Here is a 23,053-nt window from a genome sequence, read left to right as displayed (position 1 = left end):
ATCCCACCTGTACACACCTGCAGACCACCTACACCCCACTTGTACACATCTGCAGACCAGCTACACCCCACCTGTACATACCTGCAGACCACCTACATCCCACCTGTACACACCTGCAGACCAGCTCATTCCACCTGTATACACCTGCAGACCAGCTCATTCCACCTGCACACACCTGCAGACCAGCTCATCCCACCTGTACACACCTGCAGACCACCTCATCCCACCTGTACACACCTGCAGACCACCTACATCCCACCTGTACACACCTGCAGACCACCAGGAGAGGGTGTGGGCATGATCTTCCCAGAAAATGGGAACTGCAGGGCCATAGACCATTGGGAAGGAGATAGCTAAGTGACAGGCCTTGCCTGAATTTGGAAAGGAAAGATAGTTCCTGCTTTCTCCTCCCATCAGCAAATATCTGGGGCTATTTGCCTGAGACTGCAGTCCAGCAGGAAGGAGCTAGGAAGCCACCACTGCCCTGAGGGACTGAGTGGGAGTGAGGCCTTATTGGAGAGGGGAGGAAGGAGTCAGTGGGTCCTCCAAAAGGGTATTTGCAGTAGACAGAGGTAACACCAAAGGCAGAAGGGACAATTTTGAGGGGCTGGAGTAGAGCTGTAGGAAGATGGTCCTCACTGGCAAAGGTAGACAGACGAAAGAGAAAAACAGCTTGGGGCAGCCACAGACATGGCTATTACTTTTGTTAAGATTGCCCTGTTTGTATCTGTTATGTGGGTGCATGGGGAAGCCAAGAGAGGGGGTCAGGTGTCCTCCACCACTCTCCAGCGGTCCTTTAGAGGCAAAGTCTGAGGTTCCTGTTTTTTCACTAGGCCGGAAGCCACAGGCCTCAGTGATCCTCCCTCAAAACCAGGACTCATCCCTCGCTCTCTGGGGCTGCAGAGGTACTGGAGCGTTGCAGAAGCTGGGGCCTGAACTGATGGATAGATACCCCTGGTAGCTCTCCCGATAAAACACTTAAAAATGTTCCAATCTAGGACTTTAATCCCAGCACTTGGGAGGCAAAGGCAGGAGGATCTCTAAGTTTGAGGTCAGCCTGGTCTACAGAGTGAGCTCCAAGTCAGTAAAGGACACACAGAGAAATCCTGTCTCAAAAACAAAATAAACAAAAAGCCAATTCCAGAAGTCCCCCCAAAGATGACAATCTGGTGGGTCACATCAGCTCCCTTGGCTGGGTTAGTCAGGAACCAAGAGACCCAAGTCACAGAAATTTTGTCCCCACCATGAACCAGGAGAGCTAGGGAAGGTAGGGTGAAACTCACTTTGGTCATGCTTGAGAGTGGCATCAAATTCCACGCATCAGTCAGCAGTGTGTGGCTTCCCGGACACCAGAAGTAAGATTACTGCATTTCAAGTTTATTGTCTACAAGCCAAAAAAAAAAAAAAAAAAAAAAAAAAACATCTTGCCGGCAAGATGGGTTTGTTTGTTTATTTTGATTTCCTTAGCCAGTGGTTGCCCAGTATGATCACATGGTAAATGGTTATGTCTGTGGGCTACCCTAAGCAGATGGGACACGATGCCCAGAGCATTCAAGTCTCCATGTTTATGTACAGCCAAGGGGCTTTAGACCCGGTCCCACGTTCCAGGACACCTCACAGTGCAGGCTGAGGGTCAGAAACTGTAACTACCGTGTTAGAGGGAGCTGAGTGGGCACAAACAGTACAGGAGACACACGTAATTGAACTTAGCAAGATATGATGGAGTCTCCCAATTTTAGGCAAGTCAGAGTCTCCTGTTAACTCTGACCACTGTGAAAGAAAACAGCCCTCAGCTAGTTTTCAGATGTCTCCTTCCTAATCGGGAGCATGTCTTCCGGAAAGCACCTTCCATCAGCGAAAAGAGTCTCTAGAGGGCGGCTGCCTTGCAGACAGGCCCACCTATCACCAGTTTTATGAACACCCGGCAAACAGGTTTCTTAAATACTGCAGTTGGAGGCAACAGCAAAAGCCAATGAATACCTAGTACGGGATTGGGTAGGAAGTGTGCCAAGAGAGCAGCCAGTCAGCTCAAGGGCTGCTGGGTCACTCTAGCTCTGTCTAGCACCATATAAACAAGGTTTTTGTTGAGACAGTCTTTTTATCTAGCTCAGGCAGGCCTTGAACTTGCAATCTTCCATATGGACAAGTATCTATGGCTATTTCTCAAGTATAAACTCATGGTGAACATCAATAACACTCAAGAGGTGAAACACATTTTCAGCAATGCTGAACACAGAATACAGAACACACAGCAGTGAAGGAAGCCACCATCCCTGTGAACCAGGTTCACAGACTGACACCTTAGAGCAGTGATGCCCTGGGAGGCAGGTGACTGCAGGCCCACAGGTCCAGGCTCACACAGAGGAGATGCTCGATGGAGCAAAGTGGGCAGAGCACACAGGTAAGGCAGGCATCATCTCAGCAGAAATGACTCGGCCCCCAGCTCAGATGGGGTTCCTTCCTCAACCGAGCCTGCCCTCTGCTCAGCTCTGCTCCCCCCAGTAAAAAGCTACTGTGCTCTGGAACACAGTAGAAGTGAAGACCACGGAATTCAGAACACACAGCAGTGAAGACCACGGAATTCAGAACACACAGCAGTGGAGACCACGGAATTCAGAACACACAGCAGTGGAGACCACGGAATTCAGAACACACAGCAGTGAAGACCACGGAATTCAGAACACACAGCAGTGGAGACCACGGAATACAGAACACACAGCAGTGAAGACCACGGAATTCAGAACACACAGCAGTGGAGACCACGGAATACAGAACACACAGCAGTGAAGGACACGGAATTCAGAACACACAGCAGTGAAGACCACGGAATTCAGAACACACAGCAGTGAAGACCACGGAATTCAGAACACACAGCAGTGGAGACCACGGAATACAGAACACACAGCAGTGAAGGACACGGAATTCAGAACACACAGCAGTGAAGACCACGGAATACAGAACACACAGCAGTGAAGATCACGGAATACAGAACACACAGCAGTGAGACACGGAATACAGAACACACAGCAGTGAAGGACACGGAATTCAGAACACACAGCAGTGAAGACCACGGAATTCAGAACACACAGCAGTGGAGACCACGAATTCAGAACACACAGCAGTGGAGACCACGGAATTCAGAACACACAGCAGTGGAAGACCACGGAATACAGAACACACAGCAGTGAAGATCACGGAATACAGAACACACAGCAGTGGAGACCACGGAATACAGAACACACAGCAGTGAAGGACACGGAATTCAGAACACACAGCAGTGAAGACCACGGAATTCAGAACACACAGCAGTGGAGACCACGGAATTCAGAACACACAGCAGTGGAGACCACGGAATTCAGAACACACAGCAGTGGAGACCACGGAATTCAGAACACACAGCAGTGGAGACCACGGAATACAGAACACACAGCAGTGGAGACCACGGAATACAGAACACACAGCAGTGGAGACCACGGAATACAGAACACACAGCAGTGGAGACCACGGAATACAGAACACACAGCAGTGGAGACCACGGAATACAGAACACACAGCAGTGGAGACCACGGAATACAGAACACACAGCAGTGGAGACCACGGAATACAGAACACACAGCAGTGGAGACCACGGAATACAGAACACACAGCAGTGGAGACGACACACAGGAAACGGAATACAGAACACACAGCAGTGGAGACCACGGAATACAGAACACACAGCAGTGGAGACCACGGAATACAGAACACACAGCAGTGGAGACCACGGAATACAGAACACACAGCAGTGGAGACCACGGAATTCAGAACACACAGCAGTGGAGACCACGGAATACAGAACACACAGCAGTGGAGACCACGGAATTCAGAACACACAGCAGTGAAGACCACGGAATACAGAACACACAGCAGTGAAGACCACGGAATACAGAACACACAGCAGTGAAGACCACGGAATTCAGAACAAACTACCTGCTCTGGAACATTCGCCAACATCAATCTGGCAAAGCTCTCAACTATGTTCCTTTTTTATTGACCTGAGGCAGGCCTTACTCTGCAGCCCTCAATTCCATGGCTAGCCTCACAAGCGAGAGCCACCCCCCCCCTTAGCACTTAGCATTCAGATTTCCAACAGTCCATCACTGTGAAAGTGCACCAGCTTCAAGAAAATGGTTCCTGACCCCACCCCCATCACAGCAAGTACAGAATCAACTTGCTAGATCTCAAAGACAAGAGTGCAGACTTGCACATGGGAGCCAGAGTCAGGCGGATCTCAGTGAGTTCGAGGCCAGCCTGGTCTACGAAGTGAGTTCCAGGGCAGCCAGGGCTAGACAGAGAAACCCTGTCACAAACCCCTCAGGAGTGCAGACTTTTCTTCAGGAAACAGCAGAGATGGAGCAGTGGAAAGGAACAGGCTACTCCACTGGTCCCATGTTCCCAGGGCTGCATTTTCCTCACTTCCATCTTGTCTGTGCAGCCTCCTCACACGTCTGACAGCTTTGTGTCTCCCTTCCCTCCTCACACCGTCACCAGGAGGAATGCCACACACCTGAGACTCCTAGTTGGCCTTAGTGCAGACACACCTCCACCATAAGCACTATGCAGATGGTACCCGGCTCAGCTTGCGGGTGAACACAGGTTCTCAGGCAAGAACACAGCCCTCCTGTCAGCCTGGGGCTTGCACCTTCACTTACACACTCCCGGAAGGAGAATTTACAAAGTCCCATTGCAATAAAGATGTTTAGGACACAACAGGAAGTGAGCAACCATTATCACATCTAGTTTCAATGCTCCAAAAGCCCCAGACACCTCTGTAGATGAGCTCTGACCTCTTGGCTTTCTCTTTTACATTGGTTCTGTGTTTCTTATTTTAATAAGACGTTTGGTTACATCTATATCTGGCGCCCAACGTGACAAAAATCCATTAAAAACCGCTTGGGGCCGGCTCCCTAGTCCAAGCAGCCGGCTCCCTAGCCCCGGCCCAGGTCTGCTTGGCCTCAGGCCGGACTAACCGTGAGCTGCTTGCTTAAAACCGGTGCTACAAACAACTCAGACCGGCCCTGCCGAACAGGGCCCCTGCCTGTAAAGCCAACGCACGTGGTGGGAGCTTAAGGAAGCCAGAGCCAAGCCTTGACTCAGCTCAAGAGGGATTTAAGCTTTAGCTGGCTACGCTTTCTCGCTTTCTTTCTCTTTCTCTCTCTCTCTCTCTCTCTCTCTCTCTCTCTCTCTCTCTCTCTCTCTTCACACCTAGGACACTAGGTGGCTGTTTTGAAATTTCCTCGGATTTCTACTGTTCTATGCAGATTTGGTAAGTCATAACATATCAGATATTTTAAAGGAAATTATTTAAAAGAGAAATTTTTTCCACATTAAAAAAAATGGGTTTTATGTGTACATTGGAAGAAAATTAGGTTTTGTTTGAAATATTAGGCAGTCTGACAATGGAACAACCAATGAGAAGGCAGAACAGAAAGACTATTTAAAGACAGACACACAGGAAGTAGCTCTCTTTCGGGAAGCTAGGAGCACCACAAGAGGAAGGATAAGATTTTAGCTCTGAGCTCTGACCTCTCGGCTTTCTCTTTTACATTGATTCTGTGTTTCTTATTTAATAAGACATTTGGTTACATCTACACCCCTCCGATGGCAATCCATCTATACCAAATGCTCTCAGAAGCACTTAAAAAAATTATTTATTATGTATACAGTGTTCTCCCTGCATGTACCCCTGCTGACCAGAAAAGGGCACCAGGTCTTATTACAGATGATTGTGAGCCACCATGTGGGTGCTGGGAATTGAACTCAGGGCCTCTGTAAGAGCAGCCAGTACTCTTAACATCTGAGCCATCTCTCCAGCCCCAGAAGCACATTTCTATAAATAAGAAAAAAAAAAAAAAAGCATTAATTACTGTGGCCAAGATTTTACCTAAGGTGGGGAGAAAAAAAACAAAATGTTTCCTAGTTTAAAAAGTTTAAGGCTGGAGAGATGGCTCAGCAGTTAAGAGTGGACCTGGGTTCAATTCCCAGCACCCACATGGCAGCTCACAACAGTCCTGTAATTCCTGTTCCAGGGGATCTGACATCCTCACACAGACATACATGCAGGCAAAACATCAATGTTCACAAAACAAAGATAAACTATCAAATTAAAAAAAAAATCAAGTTTATAAGGAAAAATGATCTCAAATTTATTCCTATTAAAGAACAGACATTAACTGAAAATATAAATGGATTTTTCTTTTCCTTACTTCTACAGAACTGTCATGAGCTGAGCCACTGCTTCCCTGTCAAATGTTCACTAATTTTATAAATTCTTCACAGTAATTTGAGGTGCCTGAACCTTCCCAAGGTGCCTTGGCCATTGCACTAACTTTCGTGGAGAATGAGTGCTGAGGCACAGTAGAAAACACTGAAGACCAACCACTCCCCTCTCCAGGAAAACAAATCAATCACTTTTAGTCTCAGACGCTACCACTGCCTGAGTGTGAAACGTAGAAATCCAGAATTCTCTCCTGGAGGCTAAAGCAACAGCCCAGCAGTTAAGAACACTGGCTGCTCTTCCAGAGGACCCAGGTAGCAGTCCCAGGACCCACATGGCAGTTTGCAACCATCTGTAACACCAGTTCCAGGGGATCTGATGCCCTCTTCTGGAATCCATGGGCACTGCCCACACATGGTACACAGACAAGCATGCAGGCAAAACACCTGTACACATAAAATAAAATCAACAGATTTGGGAGAAGAAAAGAATTCTAGCCTGAATGCAAAGCAGTGATGGTCAATGCCATGGTCCTACTGACTCTGGGTGGGTTTTAGAGGGGATCTGTCTGCCCCTGGATTTGTTTGACCCCCAAGTCCAGAGGTGTCACCAATGCCAAATTCTACCTCACCACTTGCTTGGGTAGTGGTGTAACCCTACACCCCAATTCCACCATCTTATTCCACAGAAAAGAGCCCTGCTGCAACGTCCATATCTTCATATTTATTTCCACAGTGATAACATGGAATATATTTAGCTACCATTACAGAGAGAGAGAGAAAAATCTCTCATTGACTTACAAGTTAAGTCCCATTAACAATGAATTCCAACTAGTCAGAATCTGCTGTTGACTTAACATTTACTGAATCGGTGCTGAAGTGGATGTTAAGATCCCATCGAGCTGCAGACCCACGTCCTAGTTTGGCTTGCACTGCACCTATGATGGGACGTACCTTTGACACCAAGGCAAGCTTGACGATGACAGCCCATCCAGTCCATAGATTTCCTGACCAACATTCGAAAGGAATTTGTGGTTCTAGTTTTGATCTCTCCCTAAAAGGCAGAAACCACACTCCTATGTAAATTCCTATTCTGGGATTTTAACGGGAATGAGAAGAGGAGGAAGCATGAGGAAGACCCAGCTTCTTTTGGCACGGTGTGGCCCAGTTCTCAGAGAGGGGAGCCTTGTTATCTGTCTGCCCGTGGTTGGTCAGCTCAGGCCCTTAGACGATGGCCGGATTGCTGCCAGCAACAAGGGACTTGTTGTACGGGGTTGCAGCATTTGCCATAAAAGCTAAACTTGTTTAGGAAGCATGAGAGGTGGAACCAGTCAATGATGGCCTGTGGACAAGACTTGTGCTTGAAGCTCTGCTGAGCCCCCTGGGCCAGCCTCTCAGGCACCAAAGCCCATTCCTGATTCATTACTCATGTACAATGCAAACCAAACTATGGAGACCCTTTTCTCTTTCTTTCTTTCTTTCTTTCTTTTTTTTTTTTTTTCAGAAGAGGGCAATAAAGGCACAGAAACCTGCCAAAATAGATTTTTTTTCCCCATAAGAATAGTGTGGCTGATCAAAATAGTTTAACACTAGTAAAACCTGGATCAGTAGAGCAGACGATATAAATTAGTTTTAAAAAATGACATTCACTGAATTCCTGGTCTGTGCATTCAATGTGAATAATCATCAAAAACAGATGACAATTAAGGGTCTGAAAGGAGCCCTGTCTGTGGCTTCCGCTCCGTGCAGGTGCACAGGGCACGGCACACCTTGCCATGTACCGCCCATCCTATGTAACGCATGGTAGGGTCTGTCCTGATGTGCAGGCTCAACACATGTCGGTGGTGGCACACGCCTACACCACTTCCCCATCAAACTCCATATGTGGAGAGTAATAAACTGTATTTTACACTAATAAATATTTCTGGTTTTGCTTTTAAGCTCAGCTTAAATGTTGTCAAGGAAACCATTTCACAAGAGGGAATGTCACAGCCTACTCTCAGCAACTGTCCTTGTTTATTAGAGTCTGAAGATGCCCATATTACATCAAATACAAATATATATTATATTTACATATCCTTCTTAGCTTTTCAACTCAGGAGAGTGTATCTATGGGAAGGCTGTAGCACACTGCTCCTGAAATCCTCAGTGTAGCTGGCCGCCTGCTCCAACGCTGAGACAGGGTCTTACAAGACGTACACTGTTCTTTCTAAAATGAAAGGGACGGGCGGGGAATCCATGAAAGGAGATCTGGACAGTTCCTAAAAGATTCTGTTCTGTTTTTTAATATTTTAAAACACCTGGAAAAACATGGTCCCTTTTGCAGTACTACTCTCTATTTGGGGACAAGAAATAAAATATGCAACTCAGAAAGGCGGAAAGGAAAGAGAGCCAGCGTGTTAGCTTGTTAATCTGCTCAGGAAGAGCCACGTGGAAACATCTGGAAGCTGTACATGTGAGACAGAACAATCTTCAGCTTTCAAAGTAGCTGCTACACTGTCTTCTGGCTACAGTCTGATGCCTTGGTGGGCCTGGTCTTGGTCACTTCCTGTCGTCGATGGTTTTAATGAACTCCACTGCTGCTGTGAACTGCATCCACCAGTACGATTCCTCTCCAGACAGACAGCTGGCGTAGAAGCTGCTGATGTACTGCACGGTGGACAGCAGGCAGGGCGGGTTTGCCTGGACAGGTGGAAAACAAGAAAGAGCCCATCACTCGTGTGCTCTGCTAGGCCAGAGCATCTGAGCACCTGAGCTTCCAGTACCTGTGGAACTGGTCATGGACCCCTCAACAAACTGTTTCAGAAATATACACCTTCAAGACTTGGAAAGGAACCCAGGATTTGAACCCATCTATGACCTTGTGAAGCTCTGTGGAACCCTGCACAGGAGACCACACACACTATCAGACACTAGTAAGAGACCCACCTTTATCAGCACAAACACCAACACAGGGACAAAGTCATCTGCCCCAGGGACAGAGTCCTCGTTGGCCAGGCTCAGGAGGTTCATGATGGTGGAGCACATTCTCAGGATGCACTGCACTTTGTCCCGGGGAGTTTTGTAAGCACTTATTGTCCTGATTTCTGACTGTGCAGATGGCCATGGGGCCTCACGAAGATAAACCTAAGCCAGATGGAAGACAACATACAGATCACAAATCCAACAGCAGCCTGCACTGCAGCCATGGTGCCTGCCCCATCAAGCTGAGGACAAGGGACTGTTTCTTCCCTCCCATGCAAGACATCGGGTGCAGAGACGGTATACCACAGAGCCTGGACATTGGGTGCAGAGATAATATATATACCACAGAGGCTGGAGCTCAGAACCATCCGTGTTTTTAACAAAACTGGGATGAGACTTTAAAAAGCACAGACGAGCCATCAGAAGAAGAAAGAGGATGCAAACATCACTGTGGGCCTTTGTTGCAGTACTGCTCAGGACGGTGGCACAAGCTCGTGACCCCAGTAGGAGGATCAGAAGTCTAAGGCCAGCCTCAGCAACTTCAACAGCAGGCTTGAAGCCAGATTGGACTATATAAGAACCTGTTTCTACTTGGGAGGTAGAGGCAAGTGGATCTCTGTAAGTTCAAGTTCAGCCTGTTCTACATAGTGAGAACCTGTCTCAAAAAACAACTGCAAGAAGAACCTGTCTCTAATGGATAAATAAATAAGAAACAACAAAAAACCCACACTAAAGAAAATGTAAAACTTCACAGTACTCTGTTTCATTATAAGGAATTTCTGTTTGTTTGTTTTTATTTTTTTTTTTTTATTTATTTTTTTTTGAGACAGGGTTTCTCTATGTAGCTCTGGCTGTCCCGGAACTTACTCTGTAGACCAGGCTGGCCTCAAACTCACTGAGATCCTCCTGCCTCTGCCTCCCGAGTGCTGGGATTAGAGGTGTGTGCCACCCCCCGGCTTCATTATAAGGAAGTTTTAACGACAAGCAGAAGCCTTAAGCTGCTGCCCCCCTGCAGCTCCCTCGTGGCACTCATCAGGAGAAGAGGCAGCGTGACGGCTGACCTGAGCAGCTGTCCCGAGGCCATGCAGACCCGAGTATTTCTTCTGGAACAGCTCTTATCGGGCAGCTGTGCAAAGCCCAGCTGAAGGTATGCAGAGGCAGCACGTGCCCAGCCTGGGGGTGGAGCTGGGACAGAAGCTACGAGAGGGCACAGAGCCACCAAAGGAAACTCTGCTGGGGGATCTCCCTGCTCTTCCACTGAGGCCCTTTTCCACACTGGGGAAGTTAAACCCCAGAACTACCCCGGAACAGGGGTAACTCAAGGGAGGAACACCTAGGGAAATGGCACTTTTCGTTTGGGGCACTTGGGTGCCTTGCCCAAGTGGTAACTCTCCACCCACCACCCACACTGCACACAAGTCCGTGTTACCTCTGGTATCTGCAGAGCTCTGTGGTTTGCCGTCACTACTTTAGATAATCTCTGGATATGTTCATGCAGAACCCTGAAAACCACCCAAAATTCAAATGTAAATGCACATTTCTGAAAATAAAGTATACAAATAGTCACAATTGTATTTATCAAAACAAAACATTTTAGACTCACTTCTAACATAGATTATATTATGGTTGAAGCTCTCTTGGTCATAGGTATACTTTATTTAAGAAGGCTTTCCTAGCTCAGGATGTACTACAAGGAAAGTTAGAGGCTAGCCTTAACTACGTAGAAAACATGGTCTTATTTTTTTTGGTTGTTTTTTGAGACAGGGTTTCTCTGTGTAGCTTTGTGCCTTTCCTGGGACTCACTTGGTAGCCCAGGCTGGCCTCGAACTCACAGAGATCTGCCTGGCTCTGCCTCCCGAGTGCTGGGATTAAAGGCGTGCACCACCACCGCCCTGCGAAAACATGGTCTTAAAAACAAGAACAACAAAAAGTCCTATCATAGTCCAAGCATGGTAGTGGAAGCCTGTAATTCCAGCCAGAAATTAAGGGAGGGATCAGGAAGTCAAGACCAGCACCAGCTTGACTACACAGCAAGACTATCTCTATTTAGGATTTATTTAGAGCCGGGCATGGTGGCGCACACCTTTAGTCTCAACACTCAGGAGGTAGAGGCAGACGGTACTCTGTGAGTTCAAGACCAGTCTGGTCTACAAAGAGTTCCAGGACAGCCAGAGCTACACAGAGAAATCCTGTCTTGAAAAGCCAAAAAAAAAAAGAAAAACAAAAACAAAAAAGGTGTGCCGCCTTGCCTGACTGCATTCTTTTTCATTTATTATAATACTGGGATCAAGCCCAGGGCCTTCTGTCGCCTATCACACACCCTGAGTACCAGCCTAACAGTGGGGAGGGTGTAAACGAGGGACTGAAATGAACAGGTCACAACCATCTGTAAGGCTCGTTCCAGAGGATCTGAGGCCTTCGTCTGGCCTCTGAGGGCACCAGACATGCACATGGTACACACAGGCCAAACACGAGTACATGTAAGTAAAAGTAAATCTTTAAAAAAGAAAAGAAACCATGACTCAAACAAATGGCAATCAACCACCAAGAGACTATTAGAGGTGTGAGCCTGAGCACCTTAAGCTAGAAAGGAAACGGTTTCCTGAGAAAGCGACGCCTGGGTCGGGAAGAAACACCTGTCAAGAACTCGCCTCACAGAGAAGGCCCCGAAGATCTGGGCAGGCTGGTGCACAGCACTAATTTCACAGAGCACACTAGTTCAGACCGCTCCCTCCCCTGCGCACAACCCTGCCAACTGATGGCTGGAGACGGTAGTCGATTATCTCGCTTTACTACTGCACACCGAGCTGTGCAGGCCAGCGCAGACCCACTCACTGGTCGCGGAGTATGTCCCCGTCCTGGTTAGGGTAGAAAGCAAGCTTGAAGATCCGATTCATCACACTCCGCTCGATGGCCAGCTGAGCATCCTGCAGCTGCTCCTCACTGGCGTTTTGCCAGATGACGTCCTGAGCCATGGCGCCGTACAGGAACTGCAGAAAATCCTCCACTTGAGCTGTTTTGTCGTCAGCAGCAGTAAGTTTCTGAAAGTCTCCAAGGAAAACAGTCATCTTTAAAACACGAATCAAGGAACACCAAAAAGGAATCACTGTGGACCCCGAGTGTCCTCGGCTTTCTTCTCTGTTCCCATTATCCTTATCTAGATGTATTAAATAGAAAAATTAGAAATAAGCACTGGTAAGTTCTATTTTTATCTCCCTTCTTTTTTTACATTTATTTATGGGGGGAGTGTGCACCTGGCATAATACACATGTGGAGGTCAAAGGTCACTTGTAGGAATTGGTTTTCATCACCATATGAATCCCAGGAATCAAACTCAGGCTTGGTGGCAAATGCCTTTATTCACCAAGCCATCTTCCCGGCTCCATTCATACGTTTTAAATCACACACTGTTCTGGACAGAGTGAAGAAATCGAGAAACTCCCCTTCTATCCAAGCGGACATGAATTATCCCTTTGGTCAGGACGGCCACAGTGTATGCACCCTGTACATTATCGTTTGTAACTCAGCTATCCATATGGTGTGCAGCGTTCAGTCCTATGCACAGTTTACGAATTCCACTGGGTATATGGGCAGCCTTAGAATGTAATTCTCATGGAAAAGGGAGAGCAAGCTGTAGAAATCATTCTAATTAACTAATGATACTAATACCCTAATCTTAAAGCCAAAAGTGTGTGGATGGGATTTTAGAATTTGCTGCCAAAATATCAAAAGCAAGAAAAAGTAAGAAATATGTAAACACTTAAAGTTTATTACAAAATATACAGTTGTTTTTAATATACACAGTTTTTAAAAGTTGTGTGGATACAATTTGGTCATGGTGAAAAATGCCTACATTCTCATAATTTAGAAGGCTAGAGTAAGAGGGTTACAAGCTGGAAGCTAGCTGGGATACACTGTGACTCTGTCTCAAAAAAAAAACAGAAAAAGACAAGGCTGGACATGGCCACACTTGCCTTTAATGCCAACATTTGGGAGTTGGAAGGAAGAGAATCAGTATAGTTCATGGCTAGCCAAGGCTACACAGTGAGTTTGAAGCTAGCCTGGGCAACATGAGACTTTGAATAAAAAATAATAATGAAAAGTAGATCTGGGGCTGACTGCTCTTTCAGAGGTCCTGAGTTCAATTCCCAGCAAGCACGTTGTGGCTCACAGCCATCTATAATGAGATCTGGTGCCCTCTTCTGGCATTCAGGTGTACATGAAGACAGAAGAAAAGAAAAAAAATAGATCTAAAATTTGAACATCCTCAATTTTCTTTTAAACGCATTTGGATGTTTTGCCTGCATGTACACCTGATGCCTGCAGAGTCCAGAAGAGGGTATTATGTTCCCTGGAGAGTATCTAGTTCCCTACAACTAGAGTCACAGATGGCTGTAAGCCGCCATGTGGGTCCTGAGAATTGAACCCAACTCCTCTGGAAGATCAGTCAGTGCCCTTAACTGCTGAGCCATCTCTGCAGGCCCTATTCAATTCTTTTTTTTTTTTTTTTTTTTTTTTTGGTTTTTCGAGACAGGGTTTCTCTGTGTAGCTTTGCGCCTTTCCTGGAACTCACTTGGTAGCCCAGGCTGGCCTCGAACTCACAGAGATCCGCCTGGCTCTGCCTCCCGAGTGCTGGGATTAAAGGCGTGCGCCACCACCGCCCGGCCCTATTCAATTCTTAATAGATTCAATTCTTAATACATAGATACTCAATCTGAGAGAAAATAATGCAACTGAGAGATTTGTTATCAATGCTCACTACTTTGAATTAGTTTGTTTTTGAAGTGCTGCGGATTGCCTAGGGCCTCACATATGCCAGGATATTGCTATCACTGAACTTATGTCCTTACTCTGCTTTTGCTTTTAATCTCGAGACAGGGGGTCTCACTAAGTTGTCCAGGCTAGCCGTGAATTCCTAATTCTCCTCCCTGGTCTTAAACTCACTCAATATCCCAAGGAGCCCTTGAATGTGTGATCTTCCTGCCTCAACCCTGAGCAGCTTACAGAACTAGGCCACCATGCCCATAGTTTTCTTTTTTCCTTTGAGACAGTGTCTCACTTTGTAGCCAAGGCAGACTTTAAATTTACAGTCCTTCTCTCTCAGCCTCCCAAGTGCTAGGTTATAGGTATGGGGTTTCAAAGGTTACTAAGAGCCAGGCATGACAGCACATAACTCAAATCTCAGGATTCAGGAGACAGAGACAGAACCATCTCTGGGTTTCCCTCCCATGTTCTTTCTGTCTCTTTCTTTCTTTCTTTTTGACAAATCTTTTATTATTTACTTTTTAAAAAAGATTTATATAGCCGGGCGGTGGTGGCGCATGCCTTTAATCCCAGCACTCGGGAGGCAGAGCCAGGTGGATCTCTGTGAGTTCAAGGCCAGCCTGGGCTACCAAGTGAGTTCCAGGAAAGGCGCAAAGCTACACAGAGAAACCCTGTCTCGAAAAACCAAAAAAAAAAAAAAAAAAAAGATTTATATTTTTCTATGTATACGAGTTGTTTTGCTTGCACATATGTCTGTGGACCACATGCATGCCTGGGATCCTCTGATGACAAAAGAGGGTGCTGGATTCCCTGGAACTGCAGTTATGGACATTTGTGAGCTCCCACGTGGGTACTAGGAATCAAACCTGGGTCCTTTGCAAAAACATCAGGTATTCTTGCAAATTTCTGAGCTAACACTCCAGCCTGTTTAGGGTTTCAGCCAAAACTCTGGACCGTGTTCACCCAAAACTTCTCCCTGCCTTTTCAGAGAAGCGATCCCAAAGTCATCCCAAGAGTACAAAAACCAGGCCTGGAAGACGGCTCGGTGGATAGCGATGATCGCTGCTTACCTGAAGACCCAGCCCACATCAGATCCTGTGATGGCGACTCTTGGCTACCAACCTGCCTACAACTGAGATTAACTGAGCACACCTGCGAGGGATTTATTATTATTATTATTATTAAAATCATTTGAAGTAGGAAGACCACTTTTAATCTGGATCTTTTGAGGTAGGATGGTCCGCTCACCTGGACCACACCTTCTGCTGACAGCCTATATAAGGACATGGAGGAAGGAAGCTTTCTTTCTCTGCCTGCTTGCCCTGCTCTTGCTGGCAAGTCCACCCCTTCACTGGCATTAGCAGCCTACTTCCTCGGAATTCCAATGTACACTGAAGATCAGCTAAGACATCCAGCTTCATAGACTGAGTAACTACTGGGTTCCCAGAACTTCGTTTATAGGCAGCCATTGTTGGACTAGCTGGACATGGCCTGTAAGCCATTCTAGTAAATCCCATAAATAGATAAATATCTAGTTCCATCAGTTATTTTCCTCTAGAGAACCCGACTAATCCAGATCCCATAGAGCAACACAGTGAAAGGAAGAAGAGAACTAATTCCTTCAACTTATCTGAGACTTCTATCACATGCTGTGCCATGCCCCAGCCCCACAAAATTATAAATAAAAGTAATAAAAATATATCTTAAAAGAAGCTGGAGATGGCTCACCATTTAAAAGCAGCTTGCCACTCTTCTGGAGGATGGGAGTTTGGTTGCTAGCACCCACGTGCACCTTACAACTGCCTGTAACTTGAGTACCAGGAGATCTGATCCCTCTTCTGGCTTACACACACACACACACACACACACACACACACACACACACACACACACAGACACCGTATGTATACATAAACATTAAAAATCTTCTTTGTAATTATTATTGTTGTTATTATTATTACTGTGTATAGGTGTAGAGCCTACACAAATCTGTGCACAATATACGTGCCTGGTCCCTGCATAAGCTAGAAGAGAGCAAATCCCCGGAACCAGAGTTATAGATGATTATGAGTATTGCTATGTAGAGATTGGGAATTGAACCGTGGTCCTCGGGAAGAGCAGCCAGTACTCATAACTCACCAGCCCCCAAAATCTTGAAGGAGGAAAGGAAATAAACTGGTAAATAGATAAAGTAAGGCATGTGCGTAAACAGCGAAGCAGACTGAGGAACCGTCTGTCCGAAGAAGGCGTTTAGTTACCTTGAATGAACTCCCTGATCTTCTTTTCTTTGCTCTCAAGCAGTAACCGCACGCAGACGGTGGTAAAGTACCGATTGGCTACTTCTTTGTCCCGCAGAACTCTTTGCAAGAGCCTTTCCAGGTGCGCCTGTGTGGTCTGCAGTCCTTGTCGACAGCGGGTGAGATAAGCAATATACGGGGCTCTTTTCCTGAGAGAAAAAAGTGCTGCTCAATATCGGATGCATACAGCACAGACTTACATACTTTCTTCAGCAACTAAGAGTGTTAACTTTTTAAAACGAATACTTCATAGACTGATTTTTACAAGTTGGCACAAGAGGCTGGAGACAAGCATCTTGGGAACTACTGCGGGAACCACGCTGCCAGCTCAAGAAAGCAAGCCTCTGTGCATGTTTCTGTGGGACACATTATTGGCACCTAACTTATTACATGCCTCTAAGGTCCTCCGCAGGCTCATTTCGTTTATTATGGAAGTAGGTTCTATGCTTGTAGGACCCCACACTTAACAGAAAATTGGCTGCTGAACAAAATACAAATTATATACACTAGATCACTAAATAACCACTTATTGTTTTGCTTATAGTGTTAGTGTAACAAGATCCCTTAAGGCTAGGAGCTTCCACTCTGCCTAAGTGCGGCACTCACATTTCCCCCATACTGGCTAGGGCTTGGCAGCAAGACACACTAGCAATTCCCAAGATTACCTCTGCTTCCCTGGCCCTCTATAGTCTTTCCTACCACACATAAAAAGAACATAAGACATAACCGAGTCCTCCTGGCCTCCCTGCTTTAAAAGATGACTGATGACTGCACATGTGAGTGTGAGCGTAGCTATTTTACGGCATGCATGGCGAGGTTACAGGACATCTTCTGTGAAGTCACTGCTCTCCTTCCACCTTTTCCTGAATTCTGGAGATCTAACTTAGGCTGTCAAGCTTCCATGGCATGTGCCTTTATCCAGTGACATCCTGCAGCTCCATGGATCCTTCTTTTAGAGACAGGATCTCTCACTGAACCTGGAGTCTGCAGCTCTGGCTACTCAGCAAGCCCCCAGGACCCACTTGGACCCGTTCCCCTACGATGGAGTTACAGATACACACCATATGCCTGGCTTTTGCCTGAGTGCTGGGGAACCAAACTCAAATGGTTGCACTTGACTTGCTCAGCCTTTTCCCCACTGTGGTGATACATTGTGCACCCTGATAAACTTGCCTGAGGATCAGAGGGCAGAGCCAGCCACTAGAATAGACATAGGGGCCAGGCAGTGGTGGCACACACCCTTAATCCTATTACTCAGAAAGCAGAGATCCGTCTGGATCTCTGTGAGTTCAAGGCTACACTGGAAACAGAGCCAGGCAGTGCTGGCACAAACCTTTAATCCCAGTACTGGGAAGCACACACGCCTTTAATCCCAGGAAGTGATGTCTGGGTAGAGAAACGTATATAAGGCGTGAGGAGACAGGAACTCCCTCTCTTTAGTCTGAGTCATAGAGGTAAAAACTAGTGTCAGGCTGTTCTGCTTCTCTGATCTTTCAGCTTTCACCCTGATATCTGGCTCTGGGTTTTTTATTAAAAGACCATCTAAGATTCAAACAACACCCCAACCTCTTCTTTACCTTCTTTTATGTAAAGCTGAAGTAAATTATACTTCTTTTTATTAGCAAGAACCGTTGATAACAACATTTCTAAATTGTATTGCTTAAAAAGCTCTATTCAAGAGCCGGGCGGTGGTGGCGCACGCCTTTAATCCCAGCACTCGGGAGGCAGAGCCAGGCGGATCTCTGTGAGTTCGAGGCCAGCCTGGGCTACCAAGTGAGTCCCAGGAAAGGCGCAAAGCTACACAGAGAAACCCTGTCTCGAAAAACCAAAAAAAAAAAAAAAAAGCTCTATTCAAGTAAACATAGTCACATAGCTTCATTTCTTCAATAAAGATTAACTAAAACAAACAAGGAAAAGCCTCCCTCAAAACAAAGAACCACCACCACCAAACACTCCCAGCTTGCAGACAGATCTATAAACGGGCCAGGTTGGGAACAGTACCTGTAGTCTTCAGCAATGGATGCCAGCAGCTTCCTACAAGTCCTGTTGTCAAAGCGGCACACACAACGCATTGTTTCTTGAAGTTGAGCCATTAAGTTCTTATCTTGTAAATTAATTGCTTCAGCTATTTGAACTTTTAAGAAGCATACAATTTCATTGTCTAAAAACAAACAAAAACAATAGTTCTGTTAGGGTATCCACACCCTCTCAGCATCTGGGAGGATATCAATCCTGCTGCACTGCAAACCATTAGAGCCAAACAATACTGCCACTCTTGTTAAGAAAACAAATAATCAGAAATCAAAGTACCAGGAGCTGGGGAGATGGCTCAGGGGTTAGGAGCCTGTGTTGTGTTGTCTTCCAGGGGACCAGAGCTCAGATCCCAGCACCCACCCTGTCTGAACTCCAGCTCCAGGGGCTCTGCCACCGGCTTCTGGCCTCTGTGGGCACAGAAACACACATGGCAGACACACAGACACATGTATAAATTTCTAAAAAAAGAGATCAAAGTACCCTTAAGTGACTTAGCATGAATGTAACATTACATTAGAATAAATGTAACAACACTGGATCACACGGAACTTCTGCCAGCTGACAGGTGAGGGATGGCAGCTGCTCTTGTTCAAGCTGGGCCTATGGAGAGAGTGAGGAGCCTGGGTGCCTTGCCTTCCGGGTCTGTGTGGTCCGGCAATCCGTTCCTTGTTGAATGGGTCAGCACCGGGAAGGCCACCGAGTCCGCAGAGCAAAGTGCAAGCCTCAGCTTCTTCTTCACATCTCTGTAAGTGCAGGCACACTAATTTACTCACACAGAAATGAGCACATCCTCAGCCAGAAATGGCCACATCTTACAAATATTTACATATAATTAACATGTTAGCTCAGAACTCAAACGAGTCTTTAAGAAAGGATCAGTTTTAACTGACTGACACCTCACTGAGAAGCACAGGCCTTTAGGTCCTGAATGAGAGGATCAGAAGAGTGCTCTTCTTTTTTTTTTGGTTTTACAAGACAGGGTTTCTCTGTGTAGCTTTGCGCCTTTCCTGGATCTTGCTCTGTAGACCAGGTTGGCCTCGAACTCACAGAGATCCGCCTGGCTCTGCCTCCTGAGTGCTGGGATTAAAAGCGTGCATGCCGCCATGCTTGGCCTTTCAGGAGGGCCCTCAGACTTGGGCAGCAAGCACCTAACTGTCTAGCCGTTCTTTACACTTAACAATTAGCTGACTCGAAAGGATTGAAATGGTGATGAAAAGTCCAAAGCCCAAATGGGAAGAGCTGGAAGGAGGACAGGGAACGGGAAAAACAATATAATTATATTTTAATTTAAAAAATATTTTTTAAAAGTCCAAACCCCAAACTTCCAACTCCTGAAAGCAATACCTGTAAGAGAAAGCAGAATCCTGAGGGTGGGCTGCTTGGCTGGCAGAGTCTGGGAGATCGTCAGCTGAGATGTTCTGCAGGGCTTCATCACGAGGGGAGTCATGAGCACTTTCACCGTCACCCATGACCTCTAGACAAAACCCATCCCCAAGAAAAGGACACCCCAAGTTAATGTGGAAATCTCTGGTACTAGCAGGCATTCAGAACAACTTAAGTCAGCTTATCTCAGAATCAGAGTTCTTAGAGAAAGAACACAAATTTCAGACACATAACCAGGCTGTCAACAACAATGGCAATGTATCAAGACAGCAGAGAATGGCTGCACTTCCTATCCCAGTCCAAAACAGCCAATGCTTCAAGTAACTTCATAAAGCTCACATTCCAAATCGGAATCACTGAACCACACAACTAGGGGCTCAAAAGCATTTTAGACAACACTCTCACTTTAGAGACACAGACTCCAGCCCAGGCAGAAGACCCCTTGGTTGGCCAAATGCTGGAACAGACCCTCCTCACTCAGGTCTCCTGATTTTCCTCAACAGAGCCCTCCCACCACACCTAAGACTTAGTCAGGGACTAGCTCACAAACACAGCAAGGCCAGACCTGTTTTTCTCACAACTGTTATGTTTTTTAGTCAGTTAATACAAGATTTTGTGTGTGTGTGTGTGTGTGTGTGTGTGTGTGTGTGTGTAGCATGTATATGTGTGTAGATATATACATACATGCATGGTACATACATACATACATACATACACACACACACACACACACACACACACACATATATAGTCAAGGGGCTCAGTCAGTATAGCAGAGTGCTTCGTTAGCATGCAGGAAGCCACGGATTCCGTCTCTAGCTCCACATAACATGAGTGTGGTAATGCATGCCTGTAATCCTAGCACTTGAAACAGAGGCAAGAAGATCAAGAGTTTAGGTTGGGGCTGGAGAGAAGGCCCAGAGGTTAAGAGCACTGGCTGCTCTTCCAGAGGACCCAGATTTGGCTCACAGCACTCATACAGTGCCTAACAGCTGTCTGTAACTCCAGTTCCAGAGGATCCAACACCCTTTTCTGGTCTGCACAGGTACTGCACACATATGCTACCCATATGTTGCACACACATACATGTAGGCAAAAACACCCATACACATAAAATAAAATTAATTTTAAAAAAGAAGAAGAGAGAGAGTTCAAGGTTATCCACTGTTACAGTTAGTTTGATGCAAGCCTGTGCTACAAGAGACACTGTCTCAAAAAAAGAAAACAAAAACAAAAACAAAAAGACTTGTAAGTCAGAAGGAATAAAATGCTCCTAAACATAATAAAGATACTGTCTAAGAAACTATGACAAAGTGTTAGTAACTGGCAAGTCTAAATGTAGGTTTATTACCCTTCACTTACTGTTATTTAAAAGCTTTCCCAAAAAAAAAAAAAAAAAAAAAAAAAAAAAAAAAAAAAAAAAAAAAAAAAAAAAAAAAAAAAACCCAAAAAACCCAAAAGATTAGATATGATGGCACACGCCTGTAATTTTAGCACTTGGGAAAAAGGAGGATTCTGAGTTCAAGGACAGCCTGATTTACAGAATGAGACCCTGTCTTACCACCCTACTACCCTGACAAAGAAAAACAAAGCTAGAATTCCCCTTGCCCTCTCTTCAGCCTTAGGTATCCTCCTCAGAGCATCATGCTTCTGCTTGCTGAAGATTCTTCCAGAAAATGCTCTCAGCATATGCAGGCATAGACAGATTTAGCAAACTGCGTATGGGTTTATGTGCTTTTGCTTTCCCTTCATTTATCTTGAGGATTCCATATTTTTATAAGAACTAGTCAGTACTCCTCTATGAGGAGAGAGAACCCTGCAGAATACTAGTAGCAAGCAACAGGAGTGCCTTAGCCCATGCCGACTACCACAACTACTAAAGTCCACAACTACATCAAATCATACTTCTCTAGACAGCAAAAAAGAATTCCCTCTCACTAAAACATGCACCAAGTTCCTCTGGGCTATCATCCCAGACTCATCAGATTACCTAAACCATCTGGAGTGGCCAGGGTGAGTGGGCAAGTACAATGGGCCATGCTAATCTGACGTGGGCCTCGAGAGGGCCTACTGAAAAGCAGCTGTAGTCAGGACGGTTGCTATCACCACAGAAATAAACATTACTGTCAGGTCTATCACCTGCACTCTCATCATTTGCCATGGCTCCTTCACTGGGGCTGGTCCGTTTAATGGCATTCCGGTATTTGTCCAGGATATCTTCAGCAACCTGAGCCTGTGCACTGAGCCTAGGGCTGGGCTCGTCTGCAGGGGAAAAGAAAGAGAGAATTATTTCCCTGGTTTATACCAATCCCGCTGTTAGTACGACACCAGCAGCATAGCCCAAAGGCAGATTAGGAGGTCTGACTCAAAAAGGGCACATAGCTCAGTGTTACGAGGCGCCATGCAGCTGCCTACTCAACCCCACTGCTGGGGCGAAGCCTTCCCAACGCAGGAAACCAGAAGAGTCACTCCTGCTCAGCACTCCTGGGATTCTGCATGACTGTGCCAAAGTTCAGGGCAGAAAGGATTCTAAAACGCTTGCTCAGGTCACAGTAACCATTATTTCATGTTAACATAACTTCTACCAATGGTTCCTTTTTAGGATGGAGGACAAACAGAAGAAGAGTCTTGCTGTATAACCCAGGCTGACCTTTAACTCATTATGTAGGCCAAGGCCTAGCTTTGAGTTTGTGGTTATCCTATCTAAGCCTGCTGAGTGCAGAGACTTGAGGCATGTACCACCACACCAAAAATGAATTTTTATATAATACTTAATCAGATGTCCCCATGCTGAAGGAGAAAAATAATTATTCAAATTTAGACCTAAATCCTTTTTTAATTTGATAGATGGCTTTCTCCATTCTTTCTCTGTGAGTCCCTCTTACATCACCTTTGAAAGCTAACATCTATTCTATCACACTCCATCTGTCCATGACGGTGCAGCAGTTAGGACAGAGCACCTCTGTCCATACAGCATCGGCAATGCTAGAGAACCCAGGTATTCTAGGGCTAGGATGGTCCATGGGTTGCACAGAAGGCAGCTTGCCTCAATGATGGGACTGTTACCCTGACAACCAAATTAGATCTCAAAAGCGCTGAGCTCACTTGCTGTCACAGTACATGCTTATAACTCCCGCCCTTGGGAAGTGGAAGTAAGAGAATTGTGAATTCAAGGCCAGCCTAGACTACAGTGAGACTCTGGCTCAAAAAACCAAGCTAGAGACATAGCTCAGTGATTGAGACTTGCTCAACATTCACAAGGCCCTGAGTTTTATACCTAGCACTACACACACACACACAAGTTAGCCTACAATCTCAAACAGTAGTCATAATCAACTACTATGGATCTTCAATAC

At 45.9% G+C, this 23,053-nt stretch overlaps 1 protein-coding gene across 7 annotated transcripts in view; it reads right to left on the bottom strand.

Moving 5' to 3' along the window:
• Window positions 1–6,957: 6,957 nt before the first annotated feature.
• The window catches only part of Gapvd1 (GTPase activating protein and VPS9 domains 1), a 72,229-nt gene continuing 56,133 nt past the window's right edge, over window positions 6,958–23,053 (bottom strand). For 5 of the 7 annotated variants that reach the window (XM_028886066.1, XM_028886067.2, XM_028886063.2 and 2 more), the window contains 9 exons: window positions 21,837–21,959; window positions 19,659–19,788; window positions 18,948–19,057; window positions 18,282–18,441; window positions 16,242–16,429; window positions 12,055–12,268; window positions 10,649–10,721; window positions 9,184–9,381; window positions 6,958–8,937 (listed from right to left, as the gene is read on the bottom strand). In XM_028886066.1, the coding sequence (XP_028741899.1) occupies window positions 8,797–8,937; window positions 9,184–9,381; window positions 10,649–10,721; window positions 12,055–12,268; window positions 16,242–16,429; window positions 18,282–18,441; window positions 18,948–19,057; window positions 19,659–19,788; window positions 21,837–21,959 (1,337 nt within the window). In that variant the 3' untranslated portion in view covers window positions 6,958–8,796. The remainder of the gene's footprint in view (window positions 8,938–9,183; window positions 9,382–10,648; window positions 10,722–12,054; window positions 12,269–16,241; window positions 16,430–18,281; window positions 18,442–18,947; window positions 19,058–19,658; window positions 19,789–21,836; window positions 21,960–23,053) is intronic. The other 2 variants (XM_028886068.2, XM_028886070.2) reach the window with 2 other exon arrangements.

This window comes from Peromyscus leucopus, chromosome 4 (genome assembly GCF_004664715.2).
Source record: "Peromyscus leucopus breed LL Stock chromosome 4, UCI_PerLeu_2.1, whole genome shotgun sequence".
In the NCBI taxonomy this organism is placed as follows: Eukaryota; Metazoa; Chordata; class Mammalia; order Rodentia; family Cricetidae; genus Peromyscus; species Peromyscus leucopus.
This window is presented reverse-complemented; position numbering and strand designations above follow the sequence as displayed.